Source organism: Anser anser, assembly GCF_964211835.1.
Source record: "Anser anser genome assembly, chromosome: Z".
Taxonomy (NCBI): domain Eukaryota; kingdom Metazoa; phylum Chordata; class Aves; order Anseriformes; family Anatidae; genus Anser; species Anser anser.
In genome coordinates this window covers 64,626,166-64,647,971 of record NC_139723.1, presented here as the reverse complement: position 1 = coordinate 64,647,971, position 21,806 = coordinate 64,626,166, and the positions used below count along the sequence as shown (strand labels likewise).

Here is a 21,806-nt window from a genome sequence, read left to right as displayed (position 1 = left end):
ATTAATTACTAATTAAACAGAGAAGGAGAAGGAGGGATGGTCTTGGTGGGTGCTCACTCATCTTAGGAAAATAAAATCAGCATTGCCTTATTATACCAAAAGGAAAGGATTTCTCTTAAACTTGATTTTTAAGGGAAAAGTAGAAAATTCTGTGTTACTGCAGAGTGTGCAGCCTAACTTTCTTTGTGAAATGATGTTAAGATTTTACATCTGTCTTTGATTTCTCTGTAAAGTTCCTTTACAAAGAATGCTGAAGCCACCTGCAGTACTGGTGTGGGCTTGAGTTGTGTTGTCATCATTTTGAAGCTGAAAGTGAAATCTCTGGTGCTGGACCCGGAGATGCCAGTCCTAGGGTGCTGTATTTGGAGCTGTTGTCAGCAGCAAGCCTGGAGCCCTGTGTGCCGTGCCAAAGGGTTGGTTTGTCGGATGTGCTCCTCAGTAGACTCTGTGCTTGGGTGGTGTGTCGCTAATGTCAGATGGGGCTTGCCTTTCTCTCCTAGCTGGTTTGCCTTCCCTTGGTGGCTTTTGTGGCTGTACACACACATCCCATTCTGTTCTTCAGCTGCTTTCTACGTTTACCATCTTTGTTAATACCCTTCTGAGTGTCGCTTTTTGAAGCTTCCTGTCATGTAAACTGTGGGAAAAAAAATCAAAATGTGTTTAAAGACACTGTCTTTTTTTATAGGGGCTAGAATTTCCCTTCAATGTTTATTATTAATTAAACACACATTAACAGTACAGACGTCTTGCTGATTTAATGAAATTGCTGGTTAATTTAGCAGAAATTAATATGGTAATTATGTAGCAAAAGCTCTTACATGCTTGAAACAAACTTTAATTTTACAATTATGCATTTGATTAAAAATGCTATGTATCTGACACAAGCTGTCCTGTTATATTTTTGTAACACTGTAGTTCTTACTGATACATTTCAGCATGATTTTTCTGAAAATGAAAGATATATTGTACTTAATTAAATTTATGTAAAGCCTCATTAAGCACTGATATTAGCTACAGCCTTAGATCCATTTGTAAAAGCAGTGTAATTCTGAGTTCAGTTGATTACTGATCATCTGATCTTGCAGCTGCTCTACTTGGTTTCCTTGTAGAAGGTGACTTAACATTTCACTTGGTTGTCTTGCATTGTTACTTAAAGGTATTAAGCCATAGGGTGCAAATCCTGCTTTCTGTGTATCATGAAGTTACTAGGAAGCAGCTGAATGTACTGATCAAGAGCTGTGTTTTATGTGTTTCACCATTGTGTGGTGGGCTGTTTGGTTTTTTTTTTTGGTTGGTTGGTTGGTTTGTTGGTGGTGTTTGCTTTGGAGAAGTGTAGATTGTGGAGACAGACAGTGAAAGGACCGAGGCTGAAACTTCCAGAGTAATCTCCTAGCTGTGGACATGGTGTGCTATGACTACTTGCATACGTGAAAATCTGCAAGAATAAGCTGCTTGTTTCACATCTCTGCCTTACTGCCCAGTTCTGTGCGACTATAAAGTTTTTCATATCTTAATATTTTTGCTTTGTCCGTATATAGAAATAAAATTTTTTAATCACCTTGAACTGATCTGACCTTTACAGTTATCAGAGTCAGCCATTCTACTTTGATATGGGGAAGCAAAACACTGGTTGCAGTGAACTAATTTAGCCAGCGTTTCCTAATCTCCTTGTGGGGAGTGCCTTTAACATGTTTATGTGATGTAGGGAAGGAACTTGAGACTTGACCTGTGCTTTGAAATTAAGACTTCAGATGCAGGCATACAGCAGTGTATTATGCTGACTGCAGCTTAGCGCTATGGCCTCTGACTGACTCAGTACCCTGAGCACATATGTTTAGGTAGCTGAGTGGAACAACTGCATCTAGTGTGAGAGGCTACAGGGCAAGAGGTAGATCGTGGTGCATAAAAGATATTGAAGGGTATGGTCTTAACAGTTGACAGTGGGCCTTGGCTGGGAGCCTTCGCTGTGCTATGGATTTTGCTAGATGTAACTGTAGAGGTGCTCAGGCTGGAGTGTAGGACACTGAAGGGTGTAGAATCTGGGGTGTCAGAGACTTAATTCTAGGGTGCAGATGTGTCTTGGGGACATAGCACAGGGTTCGTCTTGGATAAAGCACACTTGGAGATCATGGTTCAGAGGAGGTGCTCTTGAAGAATGGGGTTGAATATAAAACTAACATAAAAACATTGAAATAGACCTGCCAACATTGTCCAGCCTGTTGTGGATGGAGTTGTTGCTGTGAATTTTGTCTTCAGCGCTAGCTACCTGCAAATCTATCAGGTGTCGGTTGTGGTGTTGGTTGGTATATTCATCTCCCGATATGGAATGCTGCCACTGTTGCTTCCGAGCTTGGTCTGGCAGCTTATAAAAATGGAGTGAAAATCTGGACAGTTGCCACTTCTGTCTGAAGGTAGAAATCTCTTCGGGTAAGAGCATGTGCCTGTGTCACAGAATTCAGATGCTCTTGATATCTCTGATTACTCTGCTATCAACGCTAACTGCTCTCACATGGAAACCGCTTTTGGTAGCGGCATTAAGTTCTGTAGGTAGCTGAATTAGCTCACCAGCCTATGCAGCCAAAATCACATTTTCTCCTTCTATTGCTTTCTGGTTTCTGTGCCTTCAAAATTAAACTATATAGTGTAATCAATACCTGGTGCCGTCCCTTATCTCTGTTGCTTTTTCCTCAGAGACTTCTGTTTTCTACAGGGTTATTTCTCGGACTGCAAACCTAGAACATGAAATAAGTCTCTGACCCTTTCTGCTTCCTGACCAGTTTTCTGCATGCCATCTACCTAAAATGCCTTCCCTTGGATAGGGATTACTTAGGATGCTACCATTTCTCCTCCATTTGCCCTTGGTGACATGAATCATGCCGGCCTTTGCGAAGAGCTAGTTTTCTGACGGTTGCTTCATGTTAACTGATCAATTGCAGCTGACCTGTTCCTCTGGAAAGGACATTCACCCTGTGAGGATATCGTGGATCCACAGTATGTGCTTTGCTGGTAGTAACTGTACAGTTTCTCTGAATGCATTGCATTTTCAGTGTGTAGGTTTTCTTTTTTTTTTTTTCCTTTTAAAATGAAAGGTAGTTCTACCTCTGAGACACTGACCCTAGCTTTTTCTTTTTCTGTGGTTTGTCTGCCCTTATTAGACAGCCCTGTCTGGAGCAGTACATACAGCTGATGTGTGCATAAAGAATTTTTTTTATCAGCTGGAGTGTAATACCAGGGGGGTGTAAGCTTACGATGTAACGAGGAATGCACTGAATTCTTCCATAGTGAAAGAACTGCATTCTGTTTGCTCGCTACTCTCACCTTTATTCTTACCTTTAATTCGAGTTTTGTTTCTTGCATGTACTGTCCTGGCAACTTCTGTTAACAGTTGCTGATCTCCGTTGTACCTTCAAGTTATCTCTGTCCATATGTTAAGTCCCAGTGGCAAACATTCATCCCTACTTGGATTTGCTGACAATTTTGTCATAAAGAGCTTTAGCAGCAGTATGGCGTAAGAACTCACCAGTTCAGCTGTTGTCATCAGTGATCAATTTCACAATAGCCCAATTCTATCAGCTTATCAAACTGGCTGACCCTGGGAGCAGGTATGACCCTTCTGACTCTGTATGAGCTGTGTTTAACCTGGATTGCTTCAGTGTCCTGTTTTACAGGATGGAACTACAAATAATTGTACAGATTTGGTACGGGGAGCAGTGAGCTCTGTCTTCAGGGTAGGAATGAGCTAACGGGACAGCTGTGGGGAGGAACTCCTGAATCTGGTTACTGCTGAAGTCTTCTTGGTGGGGACCTATGACATGACTTGCACCATAACTCATTCCTTGTCCAAGCAAGTAGTGGAGTTTCTGGTACCAAATGAGCAGCAGAAAAGCGGGTGGGATGTACTTATGATTTAAAAATAGAAAAGGAGGAATCCCATGTTTGTTTGCACAGGGGATAATGAATCTGGTATTTGTCTCGAGTTTCACTACCTGGTAGTATCAAAACTCCTCTGCAGTCTAGCAGTGTGTCACGTATCTCTTGATGTTAACGTCGTAACGAGGCATTATTGCATCAAGTCTACCCATCTGATTATTTTGTGCTAAAAAAAAATGAGCTGTTAGAATATATTCTTATTTAGAATCTTGTATGGTTTTAGCTTTCCTGGTACCATTAGAGGCACAGCCCCCATATGCATTTTAATAGTCTGAAGATTCATTCCTTTGTCATAGGAATAATCACGTTGATTTAGTTCTACTTTTATGCTTATGAAATGACATCTGTGTTATAATGGGATTTTTCGTGGTGTAAACTGTCTTTTGTCAAAGCTCTGGACTGTTCCTGAAGTACGTTCTGAAGGAGAGGCAGGAAGGAAAAATAAAATGCCAGTAATAGAGAATAACTCCCAGCTTCCCAGTTTGGTACAGGATCTCATGTTACATGGGTTAATGTAATATAATGTAATAAGAGGGAAGGTAGGGCCTCTGAAGATTACCACTCTTGCTAGCTAGTGTTAAGAAAGAATTAAGTTGACCTTATGGTGATTCCAAGCCATAATAGGAAGGAAGGAGACCCTCTTCAAGCATCCATTTTTCAACTATATTAGTTTATATATTAAATGGTGAAGGGAAGGGCACGGTTGTGCTTTTTTTTTTTCCCCCTCTTCAGGGTGCATTGATGCACTACAAAGATCTTGTCTGTGATAATGCCCCACTAAATTACTTGGGCAACTGAATAAAATTAGCAGGAAATACCACGGCTAGGTTACCTTATCACTTCTCCTTTTGGGAGATGCTCTTTAAACCTTTAATAAGTTTTTTTTTTTTTTTTTTAATTTTACGTAAAAACATAAGTCATTTTGCCTGCTGTGTTCACGAATACTTTGCTCTTTTGATTGATTGTATTCTAAGGAGTTTCTCCTACTTTCTTATCAGATGTCAGGGAAAGGTTAAAACATAACAAATTATATTTGCTGTGAATCAACTTTTTGGGTACTACATGCACACTATACTTGTGCTTATTCTTTTACATAAAATGGTTTCATATTCCAAAAACATTAATCAGAAAACTGTTTCAAGTTTTAATTTTTCTCTGGATGGGACTAACAATGTTGAGAGCAAAATTATTTGTTGCTTTCTTCTTTTTATGGTAGTTTCTACCTTTAAGTACTTTTTTTCCCCTGGATTTAGAATACCGTGTAATGGAAGGACTAATAATGCTTTAAAAGTGGTGAGAAAACTTTCCCATTGTATTGCTGACCCTATTTACATTGAGGCAGAGGACAGAGAATATTCATTATAAATGTATGTGTGAAAATGGTACTGCTTTCCTCTGAAATACTACTACATTTGTTTGTAACTGTTCAAAAGAAGAAGACTGTTGGTAAGGTGCTAGGGTAGAGCAGATTTTTATCTTTTTGCAGGCTTTTTCCTTTTTAGAATTTCTTACTAAGCCCTAGTGTGAATATTGTAGCAACTCAAATACTTACGTGCTTGGAACCTATAGTGCTGTCAGTGCTCTAGAACAGAAGTTCCTTGTCTCCAGACTCATCTCCTCTCTAGTCTTTCACCACTGGCAAACCCTTCTGCAACTGTAACCAAATGTTTAACTCCTTCTGTAATGCTGACTATTAATTTGGGTTAGTATGCACTGCTCGCTGTCTTTTATTGGCTTAATATGACATAACCTTCCTGTGGTGTGTATAATCTTTGACTGTTTTCACCAGATCTTTTTGAGTTAGAGCTGGATTTGCATGGTGTCTTACTGAGAGTAGAAGGCTTTTTGTTAAGGAGGGATAAAATTTATTTTGGGAAAAGCAGAGTCTTGAGATCAGCAGAAATACTTGCCAAGTTGAACTGTATTTTCAGTTAACCCAGTGGATATCTTTTCAGAAGTACAAGCAAGTCCATCTTGCATTTGTAAAAATGTTCTGATTTTTTTTTTTGTTGTTTTAGAGAAGACTCTTAGAAGGAATTGTATACTGGCTTTGAAAGTGAGAAAGAAAGAGAAACAGTCATGAATTTTCATCCTGATTTGGAGCAGGCACTTGACCCTTATTTTTACCCCATCAGATGCATACTTTAAATAGCAGATTGCAGTGTTCGTGCTCGCAACTACAATGAGGGGCTGTACAAATAGGAATATCTACAGAGAGATTGAGACAGAGTATTTAAAATACCTTGGTGAAGGAACAAAATGTAAATCTTTTGTCTCTTGAGTATTAAGCAGGTAGAGGATTTTGAGCTAGTATCTCTCATATCCTGGAAAAATCATCAGCCATTGTGGTCTGTGGGGTATGGACATCACTGGGTAAATACCTTTTGACTTTTTTTCCCAATTTCAATTAGAGTGTTCATGTTCTGTAGTAATTGTAGCTTCACTTTTCCCAGTATGTACTTAAAAAGTGGTGAAGAGAGCACAGAACCAAAAAAAACCCACCTCCTCTGGTTAATTCATGTGCTTTGCTCAGAGACATCATTCTAAAACTAGTTTAAAAATACTATAGGCAAATATTTTATAGGCAAATATGGGCAAACCCAAGATTTAATTTGTTTTTGACTAGTTGGCACAATTTCTCAGACAACCTTAGTGTATTGAGACTTCTTCCTGCACTACCTTGTATTTTTAATGTGTATGTTAGTAGAAAATGCTCTCACTGAACTCCAGCAAAAGCAGTGGTATGTAGAAGTGTTTATCTTGTTATCACCTGTTAAATTATAAGTAGTTGTTAAAGTATAAGTTGTTGTTAAGATTTTTATGTTACTGGAAAAAAACACTTCCAGTTCTTTCATCAGTGTTAATTGTTCTGACATTTTTATATTGGTGATAGAGTTCTCCCTTCCTCCCAAGACTTAAAGACACTGCTTACACCATCGTTTCTTGTCCTAATCATACTTCAGCACTACTGTACAAAAGTGTTGCTGGCAAATATAACACATGTAAATGATGATCAGTTCTGTACTTTGATAAAGTCTTCTGTGATCAGAAATATAAACAAATATGTTCAAGATTTCTGTTATTCTACATTCTATACAAATAAACATTCATAATCAGTCAATTTAATTTTTGTTCAACACATGTTGATACATTTAATGGGGTTTGTAGTTTGGAAGAAGTGATGAATTAGCTCAGTGACAGAATAATCTACTTCATGTGCTGACTTTAATTTCTATGCATCTATGTAAATACATGTAATCACTTTTAAAATACCTTTCTACAAAAGCTGTTAATGAAGATTTTAAATTTTAAGGACTCCATAGTTCAATCTGTGCATCCGAATTTAGCTTTAAAGAGAATGAGCTCTTAAGTGGAAACAAGGAAGTAGTGTTCACTGTCTAATTGCAGTGAAAAGCCAGAGCTGGGAAGTGCTCGGTTATGTATGTTGAAGTCAACAGAGTTGTGTGCCTAGTTTTCCATGTACTTAATTAGCTTGCAGAACTGTGGTTGTTCTCTATGAAACTTCTTCTGGATGCACTTATTCACTAGAGAAGTTAATGATTTTTTTTATGACTTGGCCTTTCCTCGAGGGACTGTATCAGAGCATTTGACTGAGTATAATTTTGTACTGTTGATTCCAGGAAGCTATTTAAGTGTAAGTAAGCAGGTAGGATGAAATATTAGTGATTAATTCTCACAGCTCTGTTGGTACAAGAAGGGTAAAGCTGTTCACAGTAAGAATTATTAAGGAGCACTTCATGGTTATTGCCAAAGACACAGTAATAGTTCCAGTTAGACACTAAGCATGCAATTCAGTCAGATCTAGATGCTGCTCCATCAGTATCTGTCTTATCTTCTTTTCTTGACTTAAATTTCCATGCTGTTGTTCAGTGAAACCAGTAGTACTCATGCACTTCTATTAGTACATCATTAGGAACTCCAGCTAATGGTTTCCTGAGTGGATAGGAATGAGTTTCTAGAGACTGAACTCAGAAAAAGAAAAATATATCTTGACTGGCAGCCCTCTTTGGCCAGCACTCTGACAGAGGCAAAGGGACTGTTTCACTGCTGTGTTCTTGCTCCTTTGCATAGTTGCTTGCAGTGTTCTTTCTCCCTTTTTGCCTCCTAGATATAGCTGTTTATTCATGTGAAAAAGTGTGTCTTCTGGAGGTAGTTTGTTCTATTCATAGTTCATTGCATCCTATAGATTTTTCCAGGAACCTGCTTCTTTTTGCAAAGCCTCTAAGTGGTGGTGATGGGCCTTTTTTCCTGTTGTCGGAAAGAAAAGAGACCACCAGTCCAATTTCAGCAATGGTGATGATCATAAAGCAGCAGATTATTGAAGTTGCTAGGCATTATATACTTTTTTTCATATTAAGATACTTCATAATATTTCATATTTTATATAAATATTTTATAATGCTGGAAGTTTGGTAACATCAGATAATGATATTTATTTAGGCTGAAATTTGAAACACAGTAGAGTGTGTTTATTTTTGATAAAAGTAATATTTGTGAAGTTCAAGAGCAAGTTAAATTTTGTGGTTGCCTTAAAGTTTCTAGAAATGACAGTAGATATTTAGTCTTCAGTCTGTTTGTGACAAATTACTTGCTGAAAATTCAGTTACCATATTCGGTAGAATTTGTATAGAAAATTAACTTGGAAATTTACTTAACTTTGAAAGCAAACAGAGTAAGTGCTGTTGTTTTAGATGATTAAAACATTGCAAAACTGTTTAGCTGGCAGTAAGTATTTAGTCTGTCAAGATGTAGGGATACATATAATCATTTTCCAGAAAAGCTGTTCATTCTAATACGTTAATGTAGAATATTTCTTAGTTGTGTTAGAGGAGCACCTCTTTGATACAGCTTCACGATGTCTGAAAAATATCAAGATGATAATTTCAGTAAAGGGGAAAGCGTGAATGTGAAAAAGATACAAAGCCTCTCTAATAATCTGATGTACTGAAAATTTGAGGGACCAGAAGACCAGCAAAATAAATAAAATCTATGGTGCTTTTTCCTTTTATTGTAGGAAAAGGAGATGCAAATACTTTTTCCTTGTAAAATTTCAGTTTGTACAACTTAGTTGTTCAAAATGCATATTTTTGCTCAAACTTTATATTTGTTTCTAGTTTCAATTTTTGTGTGTATTTAAGCAGTTTGAGTATGCATTGGGATGAGATATTATATTTTTCTGAAAGGCAAGCAGCTCCATGTAGGAAAAGGTTAGGGACAAACTGGTTCCCTATTCTAGAGGCTGTTTGATATGAATTTTGATCACTGAAGGGGGGAAACCAAATGAAGTAACAAGAACAAACAGTGCACCATTTGGTTCTCTGTTTAAAGTCTAAGAGGCAGTCTTACTTTTGCAACTCCAGCAAATCCAGGTAATTTTCAGCCTGGCTGCAGCAAGGTATTATCCTAAATAATTTTGCACATGCAAAGACTGTTGTGCTTCTGTATTTTTGTGTGGAATGCTCTTCTAGATTCCTTTTAAAGAGGAAATGATTATCCTTTGCATGGGTGAATCTCTTACTAAGTTTTCTCAGGAAAAGGTACTAATCTCTGCTAGGTACAAATCTCTAAAACATAAAGTAGTTGTTGATTGTTGAAGCGTTGGGTGGAGAATGCAAGTATTAGAAGTTGTATTTCACTAGAAGAGGTGCTGGCCTTTGGGTTAGAGTGTAGATCCAGCTGGGCAAGATGATTGATGGGTTGGATTCTTTTGTGTGCTACTTCTTACGTGGATATAGAAAATGTAAGATAATGTAAATACATGAGAAGAGCAAAATGAATCTTTTTTAATCCTAATGCGCGTATCTAGAAATGAAGTAGTCTTGTGTATATGCTTATTTAAAGTAAACAGTATATGCGTCGTTAAATGCATATGAATAATACATACGTAAAAGCCTTATGAGGCTACTTCTGTCAAAAGGTTCATTTTCTTTGATATTTGTATGATGAAATTATTGAAATTTGGTTTCATAAAGCTTTTACAGAGTTAGTGAAAATGCAGTTCAGTTAAATACTCTTCCTCTCCCTTCTCCGACATCCTCCATTCCAACCCCTCCACGATCCATTTCCCTCCCTTTTCTCTGTTCTTCTCCCTCTCCTTTCTCCATTCGCTGTCAGGAAGGGGCACCTCAGAAGAGTCATTTCAGCTCAACACGTCACCGTCAGAGACTAGTGGAACCAGCGGCTTCAAAAGTGAGTGCTTTCATTGAAGGACCATTTTTAAGAAGTGGAATATTATGTCAGCAGAATGTTTGTTACTAAAAGAGAAGAACTTATGTGTGCTTGATAGGAGATACAATTATTACTTGTCTGCAAGTGATATGATCATTCTGTCTCTAAAGGTGAATTTCATCACTGATGAGATTCCTATTGGTGTGAAACTCTTGTACTTTAAAACGTTGGGATAAATTTTTAGATGTATCTGCAAACTGAAACAGAAGCTGTATGAACTGTTCTGGTTTGGTTTTATTATTTTCCATGACGTCTGTTTTCTTCAACTTGTCAGTTCTTTTTTCTGTCTTAAACAAAAGGCTTACATTGATGAAAATATTGGCAGGGTATGAAAAATAATCAAGTATTCTATTATCAAGCTCTGATAGGAAGTTTCAGAGAAAAAAAAAAAAGACTTTGGCATCAAAAGCTGATATTAGCATATATAATAGCAGTACCGGTTAGGTTCATAAGACTGGTCCACCTTTTTAGAGGTGTTTTTTGTTAACAGTGTGCAAAAAAGTTTGAGATACTCAGTGAATGTGATGTTATTGCAGAGCTTTTAATATCTAGACTAATAAACTGTGTTATAGTGTATATTTCAGAACATCTGTAGCTGTTCAGCTGCATCTGTTTTTTGCTACTTTTTGTTAGATTCAAGCAAAAATGAAGCTGTGTATCCATTAGTACCATTCTCCAAAAATCCCGTTCTCTACTTTGCTTTTGATTTAGATATGTGCAAAAATCAATGGTAACATTTTTGTACAACCTTTGATACAGATTGAAATAGATAAGTGGTGGTAGTCCTGGTCTTGAAAGAATTGAGCCGTGGTTTTAAGAAAAAAAATGAATTGCATCATACATGGACACAAGTTGTCTTACCTTGCTTTCTAAATTGTGACTCAAATCACTGTTGTCAGACTGAGTCTTTCTGTTGTTAAGTGTGTTGACTCACTAAGTTTTAGTTGTGTTGACTTCTTCTGATGGCAATTTTAAGTATTATTTATTCATTTTGGACTGTAACAACATTGTCACTACTAAGTACAACATCGTCACAACCTTTTGAAGGGCTAGGAAAAGGCAGTTCTGGGCTTACAGATGCAAAAGTGAGTGAAGTATTTATTTCTTTAAATAGTTTACTTAAGAGCAGGTATTAATTTTTACTAACTCTACTGTCTCTTGACAAGACCCTTTCTGTGTGCATTAATATACTCTGGAATCACTCCAGGTAATTCCCTCTTTGTGGAAAGCCAAAGGAAAAATGCATACCAGAGTGCCGTCCTGCGGACATAAGCTGTGCTAGCTTTGTGTCTTTGCTGCTGGGAGGATATCCTGATGCACTAGGAGCAAGTCCATTGGCAGCTCACTGCTTCTGGATTCCAGCCCAACATCCATGGGGGGAACTCTTAGCACAAAGCACGTCATCCTCCACCTCTCCCCCTACAGACATTGTCAGTAGCCTCTGAATGACTGTCTGCTTGGAAGACGCTTTAGCACACTGGAGGAACGTAGATTGCCTCCAAGCCCTACAAAACAGTTAACTCTCTAACTCTGTACACCTCTGCAGACCTGCTGCGGAGCCCTCGAGGCAGCCCCTTTTCATGCCTGGGCCCACAAGGCATCGATGATTCTTGGGGCTGTGGGGTCCAGGGAAGCTTTCTCCATCAAGACTAGGAGGACAGGACTGAGAGTCAACTCTGCAAGTAATTCCAGAAGTAAGAAGCTGTAGAAAGGCAGCAAGACTGTCAACTTTCCCAGTGGTTCTTTGTTGTTGTTTTTTTAATCACACTACTCAGTCTCAGTTTATTGCCTCAGGAAGGGCTGCCAGTTGCTCCTGGTAGTTAGGGGAAGGTGCGCAGAAGCCAGCAGTCTGCTGGTCTTGTTGCACTCTTACAGCCATAGCAACCTTGCTTGCTGCTTTTAGGTTGAAGAGAGGAGGTGAATTGCCATCAACAAAGCTGACATGTCTTTCTTTAAGCTTGTTGGTTTGACTCTTGATATTTTTTTAAAAAAGCAAACAAACTCATTACTTTGAAATGGCATGTTGTCTCTTGGCTCTGTAAAGACTGGTGGGATCCCTTTTATTCCTTTTGCCTTCCTGTGCAGCAGCTGTTTGCCCAGGTGGCAGGATGTTATGGAAGCCCAGGCTGCACAGCTTGCAGAAACTGTTGTCTGTATCAGGGCCACTGCCTGGGGGTGGGGGAAGACAATCAAAGACCTGCAAAAGAATACTGTTTTTATGCCTAGGAAAATACGCTGGTGGGCTTGTAAGGATGTTTTGGTTTGCATGTCTGATCCCTGCGTTTCTTGCATCTGGCTCCTAACCTCCTGGGCATAGGAAGAGAAATGTATTTGGGAGACTTGGAAACAAGGCAGTGTTGCTCATGGAAGCAGCAGCTGCTTGTGTTTGTGGGACAGATTGTTTTATATGTAGTGTTTTTTATGGTGAAAAATAGCTGCTAGTATATAATTGGTGACAAGGGTGCCTTTGAATGTTTGAGGGCTCTTGACAAATGCACAGACCTTACTGTTCTGCTCAGGCTTGTGCTGCTCAGACCATGTTGTATGTGCGTAGAAGACATACGAGCTGGGTTTACTGCTGGTGGTGGTGTCAGGCTGGTTAAAGGGAGACTTGGGAAGCCCAGCCACATCTTATCTTCTCTGTGCATAGTGACTAGTCAATCCATTGCAGAGGTAGTATGTCGCTCAGCGATTTGGAGGATATTGTTGTACAACTTGACCATAAGATCCTCCACCTGTGTGCAGCTGACTACAGGTGATTGACATAGATCTCAGCCTGCATCCTGCAGATCATAAACCGGACCTGTATGAGGTGTGTTTGTGTGTTAGTGACTGAGGAGACCCAAAGTAGCAAGGGACACGTGTTGACTGCTGATGGGTGACTGCTGACAAATGTTCCTGAAGGGAGAGGATCTTGGCCTGTCCTGATAAAAGACAGTAATAAAGATAAGTAATTAAAGATAAGGTAATAAAGATAAGATAAAGATAAGGCTGTGAACTTGGCTAGCATGGCCAGCTGCAGTATTCATGTGTTGTTTATGTCTGCCAGCTACTTTCTGTGAAGTGTTAGAATGCCAATAACCCTCTGGTTAATTAAACTGAAGAAGCCCTTGGGAGGTGTATCCTGCTTCATTCCTCAGTCTACACTTTGCATCTGGGGAAGCCTTGGGCAAGGATCCTCACAGCACCCTGGTAGTGCTGCAGGCATGGATCGTGTGCATATGTGACCTCTACTGTTGCGCAGTGGATCTTGTCTACCAACAGGTCTGTCATAAGCTTTTGTCTAGCATTGTGGTTCTTCATGGATTTGGTGCAAGCTGGGGAACGCTGGGCTTCAGACAGTAACAAGCTGCTTCTCCATAGGTTTCTCATGTCTTCAGTCTGCTTTGCCAGAAATTTTCTGCCAGGCTGGGAATAGCTGATGCTAATACCTGCATCTGTGAGGGGAAATCATAAAAATGTCTTGAGAGAGACTATTCTGGGTTTTCCCCAGGTATTGGAGCAGCACTTGCTCCGATCAATATCAGTATTGGTTTACCTCACGTTATGCTTTGGGGGTAAGAGTGACCATTTGGCAGCAGAATGAGAAGCCACAAACAGTAGCAGAAACATCTATTATGCTTGCCTAACTAGTGCTAAACAGCTGCTGAAGGTATGAATAGGACCCTTATATATTTGTTGCTGTAATCACAAATCATGCAGAAAGTACTTAAAATCAAAGTGCTTAGCCTGTAAGTTGCTATGAACCCTCTACTCCCCTCAGTTTGTCGTTTTACAGGTGCATCTGAAAAGCTGTATCCAGATTTGAGCCCCCCATACAAGAGAGATACTGGAGTTCATGATGTACACGAAGAGGCTGAGGAGCTGGCTTTGTTTAGGATTGAGAAAGCTTAGAGGGATTTAGTTGCAGTCTTTCACTGTGTAATAGATGGTTATAGAGAAGATTTTGTAACTCGTGGAGGTGCATTGTGAAAAGACGAGAGGAAACACAGGTTGCCAGAAGGGGAAAATCTGAATAGGCAGAAGAACTTTTTCTCAGTTAAGGTGTTTAAGCACTGCAAGGAGTTGGACAAGAGGGGCTGCAGAAACTTCATTCTTGGACATCTTCAAATCTTGACTGGAAAAGGCCCTGAGCAACATGATCTCATTGTGAAGTTACATCTGCTTTGCATGGAGAGGTGGACCGGGTGACCTCCCAGGGTACTTTCCAGCCTGAGTTACTCCCGGATGGATGGGTGAGGTGCTGGCTGCACGCTGGTGTCTGGCCGATCTGAAGTAGCCTTTTTGTTGTCATAGCATCTTCTAGCTGACAGGCAGTGTCGATGCCAAAAAAAAAAAAAAAAAAAAAAGGTTTCTAACTAGTCCACTTAAACACACAGAGCGGAGTTTGTTTTTGGCGTACATAGGAGATAGCATAGGTGTAGTCTGTACCCATCTTTTACTGGTTATATTTCATAATTTGGTGGTGCCTTGAAACAGAAGCTTAAAAGGTTACAGGGTAGTTTGTTTTTTGGAGCTTTTTTGTGAATCACAAACTGAGCACAGGTAGACAATGTTAAAGAAAGTGCTACAGGAATTATGTAAATAATTAAAGGCAAAAGAAAGCACTCATTTATAAAGCTGGGAAAGGTAATGGTCAAAAATCAATTTGATATGGGAGCACGGAGGTTGAGAAAGAGGCATAGGGAAAACATTCAGACTATTCCCAAACTCTTGTGGTGTTTCAGTAAAAAGATTAAAGCTGGTAAGAATGGTAAGAATAAAACTGTGTTCCATATAGGCTGGCACTATAATTTGGGCACATCTGTAACCATTATGAAGTTTGCTTTGAATATTGTTAGCTTGCAAAAAGACCAACAACACTGATAGAACAATCAATTGAATGAAAAACTCCAAGCTGATTTTAAAGAGAGGACACTTCAGCAGAGTTTAAGTTTATTTATGTTTTAAGTCATTCGGATGTGAGTACTTTAGCAATTAGAGTACAGTAAACTTTATTGAACTTAGACTGAAGAATTTCTGCAGCATATACAAATAAAGGTTTTAAAAAAAAAAAGTTTTCTTGCCTATGAGTCTACTTCAGGAGTAAGGTATTGTTGTAACTTGTGCATCACATGATCTCATTTAAAAAAGAAATTATCCATTATAGGCTGGGGACTGCAAAGAAACACAGTTCCTTAACACTCCTCTCTGGCAACAGCTGATAGTAGTTTGTAATTTGATTTGATTTGATGGCCAATTGATTACTAGAAGGTTATATTTACCAAAGGTCATAGAGAGTCTAGCAGACATATAAATAGAAGCAGAAGATAGTTTGCAGCCAGATAGCACACATGGGTGCTCTCTTTGGCGAGTTAGGGTTGACTTCCTTATAAAATTGGTTTCCTGAACAAGTAAGTCTGTCACTAGTGTATTATTCATTGTATTAGATCTGTTTTATAAACTTCTTCCCCCAAATGGAAACAAAATAAATATACAATACTCCCCTTTCTCCTTACTAAAACCCTTGTTTTGTAGAAGGTAGTACCAAGTTATAATTAGAAGTTTGCAGCTGTTACTTTGAATGTGTGGCATCCATCCGTGTGCTTGCATGCCTCCTGATTGATTAAAAATAGAAATAGCTGGGGTAGAAATAGTATTAGAAATTCTTTGACTTATGTAAATGCCCGTATGTATACAAAAAAACAACTGAGGAACTTCTAAAGCTTCAGATGTAGTTAAATTAGTGGGCATACATCCTTATTTAAGTGTTTTGTGGGAAGCCTGCATAGTGTGGACATAAGTAAAAGGGTTGGGCTAGAACAGAATTGCAGAACTGAAGAAAAAAGAAAGAGAAAAGTCACTGTTGGGAGATATTTCAAACATACTAAGATAAAATTTGTGTCATCAAAAAGCCACTTTTCTCCCCCAAAAGATGATTTTATTCTGCATGCACTTATATTCAATAATGAAAATTATTATCCAGAATACACTGGTGCTTTTCTTAAATGTTTTGGTCTTGATAGCATGAATGCAGAAAAGGTGAGAGGTGCTCGACTTAGCCTGTCAGATATCTCATATAAATCAATGTAGGAAGTAGGAAGAATTTTTTATACCATTCCCTGTTGCAGATTCTGAGATTGTGTTGCCTCCTGCTGGCTTAAAAACAGTGTAGAGAAGAAGCTGTATCTGTCTACTCTTCAATTTTTAATTTCATGTCGAAGAGATGCGTAATTGAAGTTGCCATTTTAATCTTTTTGGGCACCGAGGAAGTCTTTGGGATGGACAGTTTTACCAGTCACATAAGAAATCCCTGTACCTTTGGAGAGTTCTTTCCATTAATTATTAGATATTTCACAACAGAACCTTGCAAACAAGCATACTGAATAGAGATATAAATTCGAATAACCTTCACTTACCCTGTTAGACCTTATTAACGGTGTAAACAGGATGATCAGTCAAAGGTAAAAGGGAATTTTAAAAATGTAATGCTTGCACAAACTTAATACAGTTGCTGATGTGATTTACTGCAGTTTGACTTGGAACAATCCATCTGCCATATTGGACAAGGAGTGGGACGAAATTGGCTATAAAATGGCAATAAACCAAAAGGTTATCTGGATCCTAATCTCAGCTTTGCTAGAATGTTAGTAGTCCAAAAAAACACTTATAAAATATACCTGACTTTATTGGTAGCAGATACAGAGAGACCAAATAATGATATAAATAGTGGAAGAGGATTTATCAATATTTTATTTTTGCTTTCTGTATGTAAGAAGGATTGTCTTTCTACCATTGTTTTTAGCTGAAAACCTTGCCTAGGCTGTGATCTACTTTATGTCAAGAGTTCACAAATTCTTACACACAATGTTCCAACACCGATCTAGGAACTTGCATTGTCAGTGTTAGGAAGCTGGTGTTCCCTAGACATGAGCTTCCTGCATGCATCAGAGTTTTTCAAGCAGTGATTGATGCAGAAGATATATCTGTTGTTGCAGACATCTTGAGACTTTCAGATAAAAATAGCAGACGGCTAATGTTGGTGTTATGATTCCTTTCTGATTGGGAATACTTAAAAAAAAAAAAAACAAAAAAAAACATTCAGATCTCCAAAGAAAAATTACCTTCTCCATCTTGTCTTCACTGCTGTGGGTACTCAAAATTGAGATTGCCGCTAATTAAAGGAGCTGGATAACATCAGCAGGGAGAGCAGTGTAGTATGAATAAGGATCATGGGATTTCTCCCATATTGTATTTGGAGAGGTTGAAATCAATTCTTCTTTTCTTGGAGCACTGAGTGGTAATTGGAGATGCCTGGAACAGCTGGTGATGAGGATGTAGTCTCTTGCCCACTGTACAGGAAGAGTAGTTCAAGGGCCAGTTCCATTTTACCAGTGATCTGGATGCAGGAGTGGAATGCACCCTCAGCATGTCTGCCAGTGCAGTTTGGTGAAGGCAAATGCTGGGTTCTGTACCTGGGACGGAGCAGTGCAGGACACAGGCAAGTTTTGGAGATGAGTGGCTGGGGAGCAGCTCAGCGGAAAGGGCTCGGGGGGTGCTGGCTGACGGCAGGCTCAGCGTGAGCCGGCAGCGTGCCCTGGCAGCCAGGAGGGCAAACCACATCCTGGGGTGCACTGAGCACAGCACAGCCGGTCAGACGTGGTGATTCTCCTGCTGTTTAGCGTTGGTGCAGCCTCACCGATGACAGGACACAAAGGAAGAGCACAAAGCTGTGCCAGGGGAGGGTCAGACTGGACATGAGGAAAAATTCCGTTACCGTGAGGGTGGTCAAACGCTGGGAGAGACTTCCTGGAGAGGTGGCTGATGCCCCGCGCCTGTCAGTGCTCAGAGGCATGTGGATAATGCCCTCAGTAACGTGCTGTAACTTGTGGTTAGCCCCGAAGGGGTCAGGCAGTTGGACGTGGTGATCTCTGAAGGTCCCCTATGACTGAACTGTTCTGTTCTAGTGACAATAGCTTTTTGCGATCAAGCAGTAAGTGCAGCAAACAAGCAGAACATGAGGTAGAACACAGGTGTGTAATGAGAAGGCCCATGAAGAGTTGTTTTTGAGTTTAAAATGGAGGAAAAGAGAAAATCTCATGAGAATATTGCTCCCTAAGTTAGATAGGACGTGCACTCTTTTGGGAGCGGCAGAAATTGGTGTGGCTCTTTCAGTGCACTTAAGGCTATGTAGGAGACAAATAAGTTTCAGCTTGTTGATAGGAGCATGAGACTAAAGTGAAAAAAAGAAATGTTCATTTTGACCAAGCTGTTTTAACAAATGGTTACACAAATGGTTTTCACAAACAGAGTTAATATTTACCTTGCTGTTCTCCAGCCAGTCTCAGTTTTTCCAGTGTGACCTTTGCCCTAGAACTTGAGCCTATCTTCCACATCAGCGGAGTGTATTACTTACTAGTAAGCCATGGGGTCAGCTGAACTGAAAAACTTTGAATTTATAAATACAGATTAAAATGTCAGTGTTAAGCAAAATCTCTGATTTTGAGACCTTTAATTGCATAAGGTATGGGATACCTGAAGTGACAAGCAGAGCAAATATAAATTTGCCTTTTTTCTGTAAGGTATTTTTGTTGCCTGATGAAGGCTTAAAAAAAATTATTTTGCCTCTGCTGTAGCTCATATATTTCTTGTGGGAAAGTGAGCAATTTGTGAGCTTTGTTCCTGGCCTGATGAGAATCTTCCCTTTACCCTTACGTGTGAAGAGCAGCTGCAGACCTCAGTTCTGAGGCTCCTAGAGAAGTACTTTCCCCTTTCAGCATATGGAGTCTGTTCAAGCTGATGATTGTGAATGTGTCAAGGTAGAGCAAGGCTGGTGTTTTGCTAGGAGTGACCAGTCCTGGGAAAAAAGAATAAACGTGATTGGGTTTTTTATTTAATCATTTTAGCCCCTTCCATCCTCTGTGAAATGCCTAACACAAACTGTTGCAATCAAAGCTTAAATGTAGGCGAGTCTTTCATGCTGCAGACAGGCTTAATCAGTTTATCTTCTAGTTATTGATTTTGACAGCTGTTTAACAGCAGCTGCTGAACATGCTCACTGTATAATTGGAACTGTAACAGAATTGTCAGCTATCATGATCTGATGCTGGTAAGAGGAGGGGAACTAGATTCCTTTAAGTATTTAAGTCTTAAGACTTTAGCAGCTGTATTGTCAAGAATCCCAAAATGGCTGGAAGGGCCCTCTGGAGGCCTTTTGGTCCAACCCCTGCTCAGCAGGGACACCCAGAGCAACGTGGCCCAAGACCACGTTCAGGTGGCTTTCGAAGATCTCCAAAGCTGGAGGCTGCACAGCCTCTCTGGGCAACCAGTGCCAGTGCTCCGTCACCTGCACAGCAAAGATGCTGTGATGATGTAGAAGACGTGCTGCCGGATGTTTGGCTGGGACCTCCTGGGTTCTGTTTTGTGCCCGTTGCCGTCTGTCCTGGCACTGGCCACCACTGGGAAGAGCCTGGCTCAGTCCTCTTTGCACCCTCCCTTCTGGTATTTATACACATTGACAAGATCCCCCTGAGCCTCGCCTGCTCCAGGCTGAACAGTCGCAGCTCTCAGCCTCTCCCCATAGGAGGGATGTTCCAGTCCCTTGGACAATTTTGTAGCCCTCTGCTGGACTGTTTCCAGTATGTCCAGGTCTGTCTTGTACCGGGAACCCAGAACCGGACACAGCACTCCAGGTGCTGCGGTGTCACCAGCGCTGAGTAGCGGGACAGGATCACCTCTCCTGACCTGCTGGTGATGCTTTGCCTGATGCAGCCAAGAATGCCATCAGCCTTCTTAGCTGCCAGGGCACCTTGCTGGCTCACGTTCAGCTTGGTGCCCACCAGGACCCCCAGGTCCCTTCCTGCAGAGCTGCTTCCCAGCTGGGTGGCCTCCAGCCTGTCCTGGTGATGGGTTGTTCCTCCCCAGGTGCAGGACTCTGCACTTCTCCGTGTTGATTTTCATGAGATTCTTGTTGTCTGTAAATTTGTCTGTAAATTTACTGAAGGTGCACTCTACCCTCATCATCCCGATCGTTAATGAAGATGTTAAACAGGACTGAACCCAGTATTGACCCTGGGGTACTCCTCTCATTACTCACCTCCAGTTAAACTTTGCATCTCTGAGCACTGCTCTCCAGGTCCAGATGTTCAGCCAGTTTGTGATCCACATCACTGTCGAACTGAGGAGAGAAGTGCCGAAGCTAGCCACTGCATGCTGTTGTTGCTTTATTCTTTTGCTTTTTAATGGTAGGTAAAATCCTGTGTAGGTATGTCCATTAAAAAGCCTCTGCTTTTCATGCTTAATTAAAAGAACTTGTAGAAACCCATGGCTTTACTCAGTGCAGATTTAGGGTTTTCCAGCTCTGGTAAACTGTATCATTGTTTATATTTATTCAGCTGAACAGTTCTGCAGGCAGCTGGTGTATGGTGGCTTGTGTGATTTATTTATTTATTTTAATTCGTTCTCTTTCCCCCTTTATCAGTGATAGCACTCTTCAGTTACAAAGATGGGAGTATTTGTGTCAGCTTGGTAGCTGGAATCTAGCTAACACTGGTGTTCCAAACACTTTGCAGTCAGTGCATTGTCTCCACTGGTCATGAGGTGATATGGTACTTTGCCAACGGGTGACACAGGCTCTACAACAGCAGGTCAGCAGGGAGCATGGATTTTCTGACGCTGTGTTAGATGGAATGATTTTGTGTACTTTGAAGTGGAAAATTCTCTCAGAAATTTCACACTTTTTAGGTAAAGAAACATAGTAGGTTATTGATTTTTAAAAGATTGGGATAATAAAGTTCAGAATGCAACATGGCAACAAATAAAACCAAAAGCAATATTTTTCTCTTATATTTTACTAGGAAGTATTCGAAAGAAGTAAAGACTGGATGACTTTAAAATGAAAACAAAGTTTTACTGCATTAATTTTGGCAGCTGTCAAATGGCTCTCTCTGAAGGGGATTTGTGCTTCTCATTGAGTATGCCTTTTTTTTTTTTTTTTAGCCTGTTACTAATAACAGTATCTGCTCTGCAAATAAGCCATGTTGCATTATTGTTGTAAAGAAGTGGAACTTCTGTGTTTTGCCACTGCTGCTTTCGGCTGAAAACTTAAAATACAGTGGAGATACTCAGACTATGCTTAATAGCATTAATTCTTAACTGCATTACTGTTTCTCATTTGGCCAGTAGGTTACTGCTACAGTCAGTCCTTGTACTTTTTTAAGTGATGCAGTATGTCCCTGAAGCATTGAACATTGATGGATTCGGTTGACATAACCAAATTGGCATTAGATATGCCAATATACATGTTTTTAAAAATTTGTCTTCTTTCCCCTCATTTTCTGTGTTTATGAGTTTTATTCCCATAAAGGGATGTTTTTTTGTGATCACTTACCCTGTCAATATTTGTAGCACTTCTTCTTTCATCTGGTCAAACTTATTTTATTCTGCTTTCCAAAAACATCTTCCAGTGTCTGACTGCTATGTTATCTTTTCAGAGAATATCTTTGACTACTAGTCATCAACTTAGATTTTTGCTACTGTCTCTGAAGAAGCCATTGTAATACACTGTCTACTTAAAAACAATGCCAGTTAAAGCCTTTTTATTCAGGTGTGGGAGCTGTTCACTGATCTATGTTTATTTTTTTGAAAAA

General features: G+C 39.8%; 1 protein-coding gene across 8 annotated transcripts in view; it reads left to right on the top strand.

Annotated features, from left to right (window-relative positions):
- MAST4 (microtubule associated serine/threonine kinase family member 4) overlaps window positions 1–21,806 on the top strand; it is a 303,813-nt gene that overhangs the window by 109,889 nt on the left and 172,118 nt on the right. For 4 of the 8 annotated variants that reach the window (XM_083816619.1, XM_083816622.1, XM_083816624.1 and 1 more), the window contains one exon: window positions 10,066–10,140. The exons of the other annotated variants lie outside the window; for them this stretch is intronic. In XM_083816619.1, coding sequence (XP_083672745.1) covers window positions 10,066–10,140 — 75 coding nt within the window. The remainder of the gene's footprint in view (window positions 1–10,065; window positions 10,141–21,806) is intronic. 8 annotated transcript variants of the gene reach the window in all.